The 14,459-nt window shown below is 34.0% G+C and overlaps 1 protein-coding gene across 8 annotated transcripts in view; it reads right to left on the reverse strand.

Moving 5' to 3' along the window:
- ZNF280D (zinc finger protein 280D) overlaps positions 1-14,459 on the reverse strand; it is a 141,228-nt gene that overhangs the window by 22,055 nt on the left and 104,714 nt on the right. For 7 of the 8 annotated variants that reach the window (XM_045506263.2, XM_074366171.1, XM_074366172.1 and 4 more), the window contains 2 exons: positions 11,611-11,729; positions 11,428-11,464 (listed from right to left, as the gene is read on the reverse strand). In XM_045506263.2, coding sequence (XP_045362219.2) covers positions 11,428-11,464; positions 11,611-11,729 — 156 coding nt within the window. Of the gene's footprint in view, positions 1-1,311; positions 11,300-11,427; positions 11,465-11,610; positions 11,730-14,459 lie in introns of those variants that run through there. The other variant, XM_010969465.3, reaches the window with a different exon arrangement.

The following is a 14,459-nucleotide window of genomic DNA, read 5'->3' on the forward strand; positions in this document are numbered from 1 at the left end:
AACTATACCGACTTAAATTTGATGGACAAAAATGAAGACATCTAGGATAGAAATGTCAACCATCCTAAGAGCTCACCTCATGGTTACTCAGTGAATTATGGGCTTAGCAAAAAGCCCTCTTTATCCATTCTCTCAGGGCACATTAAAAGATTAGGTCTACAAATGCTAATATTTTTCTGGATATTAACAATATAACTGTGTAAAATTACTAACGTACATTTTATTTAGTATGTCAAATTGCAAACAAGTTAAAATAGAACATGTCCTTTTTTTTAGAAGCACTATATTGGTAGTGTTTACAATAATTTTTGACTAATTTTGCTAGACAACTAAATGAATAAAATTTGCACAAAAAATTGACAAAATGCACAAATGCGTATCATTTTTGAGGTTAAAGATTTTGTAATTCTCTCAGATATTTAAATGTAAACAATAGTCATAAAGATGAAATAATATTAAGTGTAAAGTACAACTTTATTGCTTTAATAATTTACACCGGAAAGTAACAGTTTTAAGAATAACATGTATAAAGTTCTAAGAAAACATGGAAAATTAGTCAGAAGAAACAAAACGTAGATATTGGATTAAAGAAGTTTTGAAATAACCGTATATTACAACTGATTATCATTTATAAGCATTTAATAATTTTAAAACAGTATGAAAACTGTGAAACAAACTGGTCACAAAATAGTTTAAAAATATTTTATAAAAGAATTTTCCTTTTCAGCTTACCGTTGAAAATGTCATCAAAGACCGACCTTAAATTCTTACTGAAGAAACATTACCATGCTAATCATTTTCACATATCACTATTCTAATAAATTGATTTTACGCATCAACTAAAATGAAAGCTATCAAGCATGTGTTACTATTACTGCTGGTATTTCAATTGGGGAAACTGAATTTTCTTAATATCTCCTGCAAGGGAGGTTGGTGACAGGTTTTTATTAGTATTCATTTTACTGGCTAAGAAACTGGTAGATGAGAACAAAATTAATTATTGAAATAACGAGCAATAAAAGGCTTATGTTCACAATCTTGTTTTGTGGCTTTAACCATACTGGTATTCTGTTGAAGGGACAGAATTGTAATAACTTACGAAAAAATTTAGAATAACAAATCTGAAAAAAAATTAGAAAAGCACACTACATAGAATTTCATTATAAATTCAGCATTAAAATGTATACTACATTTTTATAACTACAGAAGCACACATTAAGATTAACAAATTTTAATATAACTCTAATACATCATTAACACTTTTGAAAAGAAAAAAATGTTCTTACCTGTAATTTTTATTCATTAAAGATACCTGCTGAAATAGTCATCATTTGAGAAATTCAATTGCTTGGTAGAAGACAGTGAAATTTGCTAAGCTCAAAGTTCTGAGCTAATGACCTGCCATTAGGTAATTATACTTTTCACCTATGAATGTTGCTTTTTTAATAGAAAAATGTAGTATAGCATTTAAAACAAACACTATTTAAGATTTCAATGTAAAGAGAACAAAAGGGCTGACTAGTGATGAATTTCAACGTTAATAGAGATCAAGATTGCAAATAAGTAATTTTTCTTCTGTATGTATACCTGCTGAAATAGATCTTTCTAATAAAGGCCGATCCCTTCCCTCTAAAGCTCAAAATGAAATAAATGTCCCTACTTGCATTTTTCTGCAGATGACATGACCAATCCAAAGCTACATGTAACATGAGTATTTTGGTTACATTACATTAATGTGTTCTTCTTCTGTTTCATTCACACTATAAGCAGACCATGGGGGTAGAGGGAAGAGTCATAAGGGGGGAAATGTTCAGATTCATTTCAGTCAGACCACATTCTTTCCTTCCAAAAACATTTAAGCGCCAAAAATTTCAATGCTGATTTTCAAAATGTAATCTTTAAGAATATTTATAAGCAAACTAAAAAAGCTAAGAGGTTTACAACAAGCTACTAATAAAGCCAACCAGTTCTCAAGAGCTTCCACTTACACATTCAGGATAAAATTTAGGATGGTGATCATCAGACTAACAAGTAAGGTAAAACATCTAGTGCACCACTTCTGATCATTTGTTCTGAGAGGTGTTAATAGATGCGTGGAAAGGATGATTGAGCTAAACAGTTACCAGACTGCACATACATCAAGTACTGTGCTAAGAGGTCCAGTCCAAAGTTAAGATATAATCCCTTCTATCAAGGAGTTCACTGTAAAGGAAATGTATTGAAGCAAATGTTTACAGAATTGTGAAAAAGTATCAGAAAAGAGACACCTGTATTGTGGCTACACAAAGGACTGAGCCACTTTGGAGGGGAAAGACGCCAGGAAGCAGTGAAGGTACTACAGTGAATGTGATTTTGCAGCAAGAGCAGGAGTTAGCAAAGCAGGGAAAGGAGATTCAAGGCAGAGCAAAAGCAAAGAAATATAAAATAAGACAGCAATAAGATACTAAGTAGTCTCATATGACTAGAATGTAGAGAACAAGGGGGAGTAATTGAACATGCAACATAGCAAGGGCTTCTTCAGGAAAGGTCTTGAATGCCATGATAACGTTTTTGTGCTAAGAACTTTATTCTAAGGCTAATAAGAAAGTCTGATCAGGTTTCTGCATCAAAAAAAGGGCAGTATCAGAAGAGGGCAAGCTCCACTCAGGGAGTCCAGGTATGACACAGTTTATGACTGTCCCAAGTAAAGCAGTAGGAGTGTCAGTAAAGAGGAGGAAGGTTGGGGGTGGGGTGAGAAACGAGGTAAAACCAATGGAATCTATATACCAAGTGGATAAAGGTAAATGTGGAGAGCAAATACAACTCTCTCTGTCTTCCTTGAGTGGCAAAAGAATGGTAATGCCATTAACCAAGATAGAGAAATCAGAGAGAAAAAGCGTATTTTGTGGGAAACATGAATTCAGTCTTGAACATACTGAACTTGTGATGCTTGCAGAACATTCACATAAAAATATTTACCACTCAGATCTATTCAGTCTTGTATAGGTCATCCTTTGGCAAAGTTCCAACAATCACTTTGAAATCAGTAACCCTCAAACCATCATCCAGAACATGACCCCTACATTTTTACTATTTATTTTTCAATCAACAGATCAGAAATATCATAGTATATTAGAATTAGACTTGAATCCTAAGAGATTATATTATCCAATTGCCCCCATCTTGTAGATGAGAAAAATATGAGGCCTAAAAGTGCTAAAGTAATAAATCCATTAGGCAACAGAATGTGTCCTACTTCAAATTTCCACTGCACTGCTTCACGGCCAATTTCCCCTCTTACCAATCAGGCTCCCTTATAATCATGCCAGGAAAAGTGAAAAACACACAAAACCTTAACTGATCTCTCTGCCTCTAGATGCTTTCCACTCTAAAACATGCCAAGTATCATTGCCAAATTAATCTTACCAATAGACCAATTTAAGCCATTTTTTGCTGAAATGTTCTATTGCCCATATATCATAGAAACACTGCTCTAAGATTGGGAGGCTAGATTCTGGTCCCAGTGCTACAGCTGTGTCGGTTGCTGCCTACTCTCCTAGGGAAACAGAGCGCCTTCATGTTGAAGCTCAGGCCCATCCAGCTACTCAGCCAACCATAAACAAGGCAGGAAAGTACATTTAGAACCACAAGCAGGGAAGCAACAGAGTACTTACTAGTTTAGTCTCTGAAAACAGACTACCATAATTTAAATTGAGGCTCTTCACAGATACGTGACTTTGGGCAAATGACTTATCTGTATCTCAGTTGTCTCATCCATAAAATTGGGACGTCAGTGCATATCTCATTACTTTGCGAGACTTAAATGAGTGGATAAATATAAAACACATCGTGTATGTGCTTAATAAATGTTAGTTACTATTAACTGCCATGGGTAGGGTCAGGAATCAATCTGACTGTCTAGAATTTACTTGAATGTGCCATACAGGCTCTTAAAGCCTGTTACCTAAATATCTTCAATGTTTTGAAGTTTGCTATACTTCCCCCATCCTCAAACAAATAAACAAAAAAATACATTAACATTCATTCTGTTTGCTGGTCTATTTACTCTAGTATGAAATGATCTTCCCACTTCTGAAGACCTAAGTATGGTTTGCTCATCTGAAGTCAGGGAAGGTAGTGTAAAAAAAATCATTCTGGATAAATAGAGGAAACAACTAGGTAAAGACAGAGACAAAGAATCAAGAGAAACAAAACACATTTGTATGTAAAAATATGATGCAAAACGTAAGACCATCAATGGACGCAGAAGATTCTAATACCAGACTGGGGCTCTAATTTTGTTATTTTGTGGGTTTTTTTTTTTTTTTTTTTTGGTCGTTGGCAATATTGAATTAAGTCATGAATACTTAATTTATAATTTATAAGCGACTATCCTCAGAACTAGGAGACTGAAAAAATGATAGTAACCTCACAGTCACTGGTTGAAGTAGATAGAGTTTGTCCTAAATGAAGAACTATACTGAAGTTTCATTTATCTTTCCCAGTCAATGGGTCTCCCATTATTCCCTGCTTACCACTGTATTTTGATGTACGGCTCCTACCTACTGACTGTAGGGCAAATATATCGTATCCACTTCGAAAAGCAGAAACTATTTTACAGTTACCAAAGATTTGGTTTGAGGCAGTAATGTCCACGGTAGGATAACAGAATCTAAGGACATGATCCATCATCTCCAATTTCAGTTACATTTCAAAATTTTAGAGAAGGAAACAAGCTGAAAATGAATTCCGTGTATCTCATAGATGAGATCAGTTTGCTTTTTTTTCCTGTTAACTCTTTTCTCAGACGTCTACAAAAGAAAAAGCTATTTTGCTATTGCTAAGTAGCACAACTATACATTTTCATAAACTTAGTACTATTAGGTAAAGTAGCCAAGATTACTGGAAATGAAAGACTGGTAATAATTAACAAAACGTTTTCTTTAGAAAAGAGATTCTGTAAGCTCAAGAAAATTTTTCCTCCTAAGCAAAGAGGATTATGTACTAGTTTTCAATAAGGGTGTTGTTTCATAGTGTGTAGACAGGAAAAGTCACAATTACATTCAGTTCTGACCTTTGAGAATTTTATGAGGTGCAATTTAACACTGCAATAAAATGCCATTCATCCAGCAGCTTGGAGGAATGTACTCCAAGATCTGTGAACTATGAGCCAAAATTACAAATAACCACAGAACAGACGGACTGCCACTAAAACTCTCAAAGATGAGAGGATTCCACAGGTACAGAGTGCCTAAGGTCTCCTGTTACCAGTAGCAGCAGTGATAACAGTCTTAACAGCAGGAACAGTAGTAGGAGCTGGAGCAGCAAAGCAGCAGCAGCAGGAGCAATGGTACCACCAACATGCATTTACTGAATGGTTACTTTGTCAGGTCAGTGCCAAGTAATTTTAATTAACTATTAAAATAATTTGAATTGCTTAAATCAATAACTTAACATCCACACATTATCTCTATTTCTTTTATCCTCTCTGCAAAGAATTATTACACACCTTTCACTGATGAGGAAGATAAGGTAAAGTTACTTTCACAAGGTTACAAAGCTGGTTAGATATACAACCAGGATTTAAACCTAGGACTGCCTTATTTCAAAGCTGTACTCCTTTCTCTACACCGTAGTTCTTGGAGATAAAAGAAAAAGATATTTTTCAGTGTGGAGGATTAAAAACAGTAGGTTCCCACATTTCAATCAATGATAGAGAAAAGGAGATGCGCAGTAGCCTCTCCAAGTCTGCACAGGAAGGTGAGCTCTTCCAGGCAGTCAAAGACCAAAGTGACTGGAGCGAGGCTGTAAAAGAATCTCACAGTCGGAGAGGTGGGCTGAAGTGTGAGGTGAACCTGCGTGGTCAGTGTAAGGCAGTAAAATTTAGGGGAAAATACTGCTTATAAAAGACAGCTATGATTAAAATGAAACTATGGGCATTCATGGATATTCCCTAAAAATACAAGTTTATTGAGTTTTAGACACCAAAAAGATCTCATGTTATGACTAATACTTGCTTCAAATGATAGCTCTTAAGAAAGATTTACTGGGTTAGAAAAAGAAAGTTAAGAGAAATGATCTGTGAAAATGGTATAAGAAGGTTAGAATGAAAAGTAGTCTGAAGATTAGGATAATTCTATCTGCATAACATGCAGGCAGAAGTAAAATTATGAAGAATAGTAAAATAATAGTAACAGTGATAACTTTACACTAGCTTCCTATGTGCCAATCACTTTTTAAGTACTATATACGTACACTGACTCATTTAATTATCTCTGCACCTCATGAGCAGGTACTGTTGTTTCTCTGTGTTATACAAGTGAGGAATGAGGCACAGAAGTCTGGTACCCTACCCATGCCACACACATTTTAGTAAACAGCAGGGTAGGAACTCCAAACTAGGCCATCAACTGCAGACCCTGTGCTCTTTAACCACTTACCACATTGTACCTTTAAGGGTCTGAGAGGGTTTAAAATAATCTGGCTCAACCTCCTAATCTTAGGGTCAAAGAGGACCTCCTGAAGCTGTTTAAGTGGAAAGTAAGACTTATAGAAAACACCTTAACAGATAATAAAAGGCTGAAAATAGTAATAGTCTCAAGAAAAGTAGGTAAGTGGGTAGACTGATAAGCTAAGCATAAGGAGTTACAGAGAGAAGCTAGAAATAAAAGAGATTTTTAAGCTTCTTAGGGTGAAATCATGTAAAGTAACCATATCCTCCAATAACAAAAACAAAAAATCCCTTGCTGCTATAATCCGAGGCAGGACAAGCTAATAACTTGTCTTTCCCTGTTATGCATTTATTAGATTTTACAAACATAATAATAAGGGTATCTTCTAATTTCTAAAAATAATAAAATGGACACTTCTAGCATCTAGTTGTAAATTCCACCTTACAAATGATTAATAAATATAAATGAAATGTCTAGGAATCCATCTTAGGCAACATCTTACCCAATTACTTTTTATTTCCCAGTTCATAAAATCTGAAGAAGGATTACTCCAGATCAGTATTCTACACACTATTCTGTGGAGATTAAGAAGTTGTAATTATTCAAAGAAAAAAAAATCTAAGGTCAAATAAATATTCTCTTAGACATTCACAAACCACATACAGCATGAAAAATCCCACATTAAAGAACCAATTTAACTTTAACTTGCATTGCCTAAATTTATCCAGCCATGGAAACATTCTCCCTTATAAATTACGGACATTAGTTCTACAGTACTGAGTTTGTGGAAAGCTAACCTAGTTACCTTCTTTAACAGAAGGGTAAGAGAACTACTTTCACAAGAGTATATGAAATAGTTAAATGTGCTGAGGAATAATGTGAACATTTTTCTCAAGGTCAAAGAGCCCCTGTTTCTGCTACTGGGGATAAGGATTGTGGCATCCTAAATTCATCTTGTCATAAGAACATGTTACGAATTATGGCATGTAAATATAACCAATAAGGAATAACAGACTCCCAGAACTCCAGAATAAGTCAGCACTCACATTTTACAAACAGGGTAACTAAGGTGCCAAGGATACCATCACTCCCCTGGTCTTCCTCCCATATCACTGGCCACTCCTTCTCCGTTTCCTTTACCAATTTCTTCTCATCTCCCTAACCTTTTATGGTCAGATTCCCCAGAGCTCAGCCTGTGGACCTTGCCCTGACTCTGTCTCTCTTCTGTGCCTTTTGGTGATCTCATAGAGTCCCACGACTTTTTTCACTGAATTTTAATTTGGGGGATATTTGTCTATCCACATGCAATTATAAGAAATAATATAGACAGATTCCATGTACTCTTTGTCCGGTTTCCTCAAAAATGTCTTATAGTACAAAATCATAGCACAAACGTATAAGCAGGATGTTCACAGTGAGAAAATACATCAATTTTATTCAATTTTCTCCAGTTTTACTTGTATTCATTCCCATGACATTTCAAAAGTTAAATGATATTTACAGCCTAGAACACCCCCCCTAAACTCATAAAGGTCTTCTATAGTTTATTCCTAAAATAGCAGCTAGGGTAAATACAGAACCTCTTCTGTATTTAAAGGTTTTTTATTGATTGTGGGTTTTATTGAGGTATAAAACACTCCTCTATTCAAAATCCTCTAACAGCTTCTTATCTCAAGGTAAAAGCCACATTCCTTACAATGAACGGTCTGTAAGGTCCTATACACACGGCCCACATCACCCTGCAGGTCCCATCTCCAACCACTCCTCCTCCTCATCACTCATTTGTGGCCAAACCAGTCTCCTTGCAGTTCTTCCTCAGGTCTTCCCTCTAATGTCATCTCTCAGTGAGTCTTTCCCTGATTACCAAATTTTAAACAGCAGCCTCCAAACTCCCACCCAATTCTCCTTATCCCACCTCCCTGCTTTACTTCTCTCCATAGTATTGACCACTATCTGACATACTATGTATTTTATTTACTTTATATTGTCTGTCTTTTACCACTAAAATGTCAGTTCTGTGAGGGCAGAGGTTTCAGCCCACTTTTCTAGCGCTTAGAACAGCGCCAGGCACAAAGGAGATATTCAAGAAGTAGTCACTGAATAAATAAATGAGGCCCCAAGAGATGAGGTGTTTTGCCAAAACATGACAAAAACAGGACAAGAATCCAAGTTTCTGTAGTTTAGGAGTCATTTTTTCTTAGAATGGTGATGGAATCAAACTGAACCAGTATCACTTTTTATTTACTGGTAACCAAAAGCATACATGCAAGACATGGCAATTTCTAATCAGGTGAATAAACTATTTAGAAAATTTGATGGCAACAAGTGATAAGACTCAAGCTAAAACCTGTTAGCACCAAATTAAAATTGAACCAACTGTCTATAATAAGGAAGTTTTGTACGAACTGCCTTAAGTGTTTTATTTAAACCAGCTTTTTAAAAAGGAAGTTATAGGTGCTAGAACTTCAAGAGTTTAAGCTTTAAGAAAATGAACTTGATAATACTATAGTCATATGGAAGAACACCAAGCAGTACCAAGAATGTAGTTACTTATATTTTTGAACTATAATCAAGGTAGAATAAATACCTGTAAATGAAAAAGGAATTTACATTAAAAATGTAATAAAGACATTATTTCTGGACATAATTTTTGTATATTTTAAAAAACTGGGTAGAAAAAGGGTGAATGATGAAATTTTCTAGAGACAGATAAGGAAATAAAGACTAGCATAACACCAGACTATCTACTAAGAAACTAGCTACTTTCAGAGCTTTTGAAAAAAATCATTCATTTATAGCAGAAATTAGTTTGGAAATTTAAAACTAATGGGTACAACTTTTTTGACTGCAAGGAGCACACTACATAATAAGTAGTCATCTAAATTGACTTTAAATCTGTTTCAAAGTAAAACTGAGGAAGTTCTAATTTTAGAGTTTAAAAAAAAAAGATCAAGTCATACTATCAGAGCCTGCCTAGCTCTTATGGCAACTAATGCCACAAAAGGTATTCTGCATGTCATTAAAATTCAGTAAATTGGTATAGTATAAATAGTGACCTTTCAATTGTGCTGAAGGAAAAAAATGTGAGATGCACTAAGTAGAAAGAGCTTTCGGTCTGCAGGCCAAATAACAGGGCCTCCATGAGACAAAGCAATATTCCTATTTACATGATTAAATCTACAGCTTTCATATGAAGTTCTTTATTAGTAAATAATTCCTGAGGCACTTAAACAACAGAATTTTTTATTAAAAGAAAATAATAGCATCAGAACTGTTTAATATAACTAAAATAAACAAGTATCAACTTTAAAATATATATATATATATATATGGAAATATATTTTATATCTGATAGAACCAACTGCATTATTGGTCCCCATATTTTTTAATGTTACTATTACCCAAAGGAACTATTAATGGCTAAGTAGATATTATATATTAGGTATATAAATATGTAACTTTAATACTTGTTTTAAGGTCTTCAAGAAGAGGTTTTGTCAATTCTTTATACCCTAGAACTCATAATTATTAAGAAAATATTAATAATAATCCTAAAATAAGACAGAGGACATAATAATGTCTAATGGCCTGAAAAAAGCCAAATTAAAAAGGTATAAATAAGCAGCTATAGGAAATCTGTAGAGAACTCTAGGGAATATCTTGGAGTCCTTTTTTTTTTTTTTAAATCTTGGAGTTCTTAATAAAACAAAGCAAACACTAAACAACAGTTTTAAAGAAAAGAATATAAAAATAGACAACATAAAATAGACATCAGTAAATTGGGGGAACATAAAACCAAGCTATCAAAATTAGCCTAAATTTTTAAAAAATAATAAATCTGAGAAGTGGTATTGCTGAAAAATTATAAAGTTACTATTGCGTAATGTATTTTGAGTAACAGTAAGAATAAATGAAATTCTGGAACATAACTGTAAAGACCTGCTGTTCCAAGGACATGAAAATAACCATGGTCTCCTAACAACCAGAGCTTTTGTATTCCTTGGATGCATTCATGCTAGAGGAAGATTAAAGGGTAGCAGCCAAAATGACTAAACTTCAGCTTCGAGGTTGAAGCATAGATTTGATTTTCTTGGCCAGATGTGACCCACAAACTTAAAAGCAAGAGCTAAAGCCCCAGTGGTAAGTTGTGCTCAATTTGGTGGGCCCTGAGATCATCTCTGGCTATATCAGCATCAGCCTTACGGAAGGCCAGCCATGAAGGAAGGGAGTCTCCCCAAGATCTGATTTCTTGAGACCACAACCTAGAGCAGGTCCCACAGTCAAATTAGTCACATTCCTTGGAAAGAGAGAACAGGCATCAGTTGTGTCCATCGAAGGTGGACACTGTCCAGGTGTACACTGGACATTTTTTGAAATCTCTGGGCTGCTTCTCCATCTGAAAGATAAGAAAAATAGCACAATGACAGACAACAAATGAGGAAAGAGACAATCATCTGGCCTAAAAACTTAAGACTTATAAGAAATTAAGAAAGCAGACAAAACAGACAAAAAGACAAACAGCCACATCATTTAGAATGTATTTATCTGAAGGCAAGTATACAGAGAAAAACACAAATTATTTTAAGCAAAGAAATGACCAGAGCAACAAAAGCTATTTTTGGAGAGAGCCAACTGGAGAAAAAAACGTATGTTAAGATATGTCAACCTGACACAAAGATAAGGTGGAATAAGACTCTAGTCCCATTTGAAGCTGAAAAGAGCTGAATAATGATTGCTAGTGTCATGAACTTGGCTGCTTAACTGCCTTTGTGTAAGAAAACATCTCAGAACTTTGAACTTAGGAAATTCCAACTTGTCTTGCACCAGGTCACGAGCTCCATAGAGCAGGAACCTATTTCAACAAGCAGCTTTAAAAAAAAAAAAAAACAAATACTTTAATATTTTTCATTTCTATTAATGATACATTTAAAAATGTAATATGCAATAGTGCTAAAATCCATCAAAGTAAAATGCACTGAATAAAAATTAAACTTACTCAGAAAGATGTTCAGAAGTTGGGATACAAACAGAAACTGAAATCAGAAGAAAAGTTTTATATTTAAAACAGTATATGAAATATAATGAGTGAGAATAACGATTTAGTAAAGCACAGTGTGGCTGACCAAAAATACTGGAATAAATGTCAAAAATCCAAAGCAACACAATTATATATACGTACCTTTCTGTAACACAACTTGGCAGGCATGAGTTTCGTGTTGACTTAAGTGTGTAGCCATGTTATCTAAGCCAGAAACATCAGTTAGGAAATCACAATTAAGGCACACTAGAGTAATGCCCCTATAAAAAACAAAGCAAATAGTATAAAAGGTTTTTATCTTTTATGAAAATCCATACACCAGTTCAATGATTATTTTTCCATGGCTTGCCTTCTGTGTCATAACTGTCACTCTCATTTTTGTTATATTAACTTGATATAACTGAAATGATTCTCTAGAAAATGGCACAGTCATATTCAAATTATGCTACCACTTATTTACAAAAAGTATTTTTGCTTTTACAAACTTTTTTCTCTAATACCAGTTGCTAAAAGCTAAGAGTCAACAGACCACAGTGCAGTCTTGGCTCCACTAATGTGTGTCACTATGACAAGTGCCTACGCCTATCTGCATAGTGAGAGTACAATATATATAAATGTACTGTATATATATTAGTCAATCTATGTTTGTTAAGGCTGTCTTTATACATACTGTACTACTATTGTACTGTATTTTGAATATAATGATGGTAAAAAATACATTTGTGCTCTAATGGAGCTTTTATCTAGTGTTTATCTAGGTGAAGAAAAAATTAGAAATACGAAGGCTTTAAAAACAGATCATATTATAGCTGCTATCATTGTGTACTATGTGTTAAAGATTTTCTCATATATTACTTAAATTCTCACCACCAGCATCCAAGGTTGATATTATTCTCATTTAACACTGAATTAACTGAAGAAGTTAATTCACTACTGAAGTCCAAAACTTGAGTTCTTCGTCATCCCAGTACTGTGAACTGGCCACTTGCTGGGGCCTAAACTACTTGATCCTTTAACAAAACTTCACTGAGGGCCATAGTTCTTAAATGAAATGTATAATGATAATAAATTTTCAAAAAAGTTAGGAAACAATTCCCACAGTCATCAATACTTTTTGTTGAACTCAGGAATAGTTTTTATCCTTACTGGATCAATCTGAGTAGCATTCGTTATTTGAAGTATTTAAACATAACTGCCATATTACAGTATGTAAAATTGTTTTTAAGATTCTAGTTTAAAATGTGTTTAAATTTTTAGTTTTTAGCTGAAATGTATTTAAAAATATTATTAAGCCTCAGAAATATGTAAATGTTTCAGGGAACTTAGAAAGCCACTTGTTTAATTTATCATATTTATTAGAGTTAAGCACTTGGGAGCTGTGGGTCAAGCATCTGAAGAACTGTTTAAAAGAAAATCAAGTATACTAAACATATAAATTATGCTAAATCTTTTAAAGTTAAGTGAATGGTAAAGAGACAGTTTTGAAAAATTTAGTCTGTTCAGCTTAAATGAACTTTATCAAACATTAATTAAAGTGATTTAATAAGCCTTCTTTAAAGTAATTATTAAAAAGTACTAGATTTCTAAATGGATTATTTTTAAGATTAAGGAAAGTTAAGATTTAAATACTTAAACTTAATAATTAATTATATGTCTTTTTTACTAACAAACTGCCCTCACAGACACTAAAAGTAGTCTCAATGATAAGTAACAGTTAAATACCTATTTCACTGGACATAGTTAATTGGACCAGGGGCAGAATGTCTAACTCAAGCCTTTTCTTGTAACTGGGATTTATAATCAAATTTCTTGATGTGGGAAAATGTGGGAGGCTGGGAATGCTATGTTTGGGTCATTGATAGAGAAAGCTTGTTTGCACAAAGGAGAATGGAACCCACATCCAGAGAAAACAGTAAAGACAAGATCATCCTGCTTCAGCAGCTCAGACTAGAAAGAAGCCACATTAGTAACTAATGGCTTTCTGTTTCCCTTATATATTCCGCCTGTAGTTCTTTCTTCTAGGGGTCCATGAGATTCTTTGGAATCCTGCTAATAAATTATTTTTGCTTAGGTGAAAAAGAATTATGTAATGTGATCATTTTTATTGTCAGTTTATTAATGAAGCATAAATACAGTTTTGAAGTTTATCATATATTTTAAAATTTTAAGTGTTTTACCAATATATAAATACAAATAACATACCTTAGACTGACTTCTCCCCTGAAGCTCTAGTCTAACAGTATGCTGCATATTTACCCTTAGATGTCACACTGGCACATAAAAAAATGACCTTCATAAAGCTAAAATCATGCATGTATTTCCTTCCAAAATTAACTCATCCTGATTGGCCTTTCTTATGCCAATTCCTCTGACAAATAAGCTCAACCTATAGTTACCTCCATCTCTTCTTCCTTAAACAGTCAATATGTCAAGCATTTCATATTAACAATTCATTGAGTACTAATTCTGTGCTAGTCTAACAGTTTTAGGCATATCATCTCAGCTAAATCTTAAACAAACCCATAAAAGGTAGGTGCTATAAGTTATCACCTTTTCATACAGGATTGAGTTAGCTTAGTCATCTACCAAGGGCATAGAGGTGGTAAAGGTCAGGGCTGGGTTTGAAACTGAGTACTTTCATTCAAGAGCCTAATTACTTAAAGATGATGTAATACTACCTTATCATTTTAACTCAGGTCCTTACTAGATCATTCATAACTGCCACAGAAGTTCTAAGCTATAGGATTCATGTATCAATAACTCACCCTATTGTTGAAATTGAGAAGAAATTCAGCTTTGCTCCAATTTCACTCAATTTTATGTAAAAACATCAAAGGTTCTCCAGTGACCTCCAATAAGTCTTAAACTCCTTAGCGTTAGTTTCAATGCTTTCCCAATCTGGCTCTAAGCTCAAAACTACTAACCCAGATTTCAATTTTATTACTATTATATGAACTTAGATGCTCCATAAATAGATACATTTATTACCA

This window comes from Camelus bactrianus, chromosome 6 (genome assembly GCF_048773025.1).
Source record: "Camelus bactrianus isolate YW-2024 breed Bactrian camel chromosome 6, ASM4877302v1, whole genome shotgun sequence".
In the NCBI taxonomy this organism is placed as follows: domain Eukaryota; kingdom Metazoa; phylum Chordata; class Mammalia; order Artiodactyla; family Camelidae; genus Camelus; species Camelus bactrianus.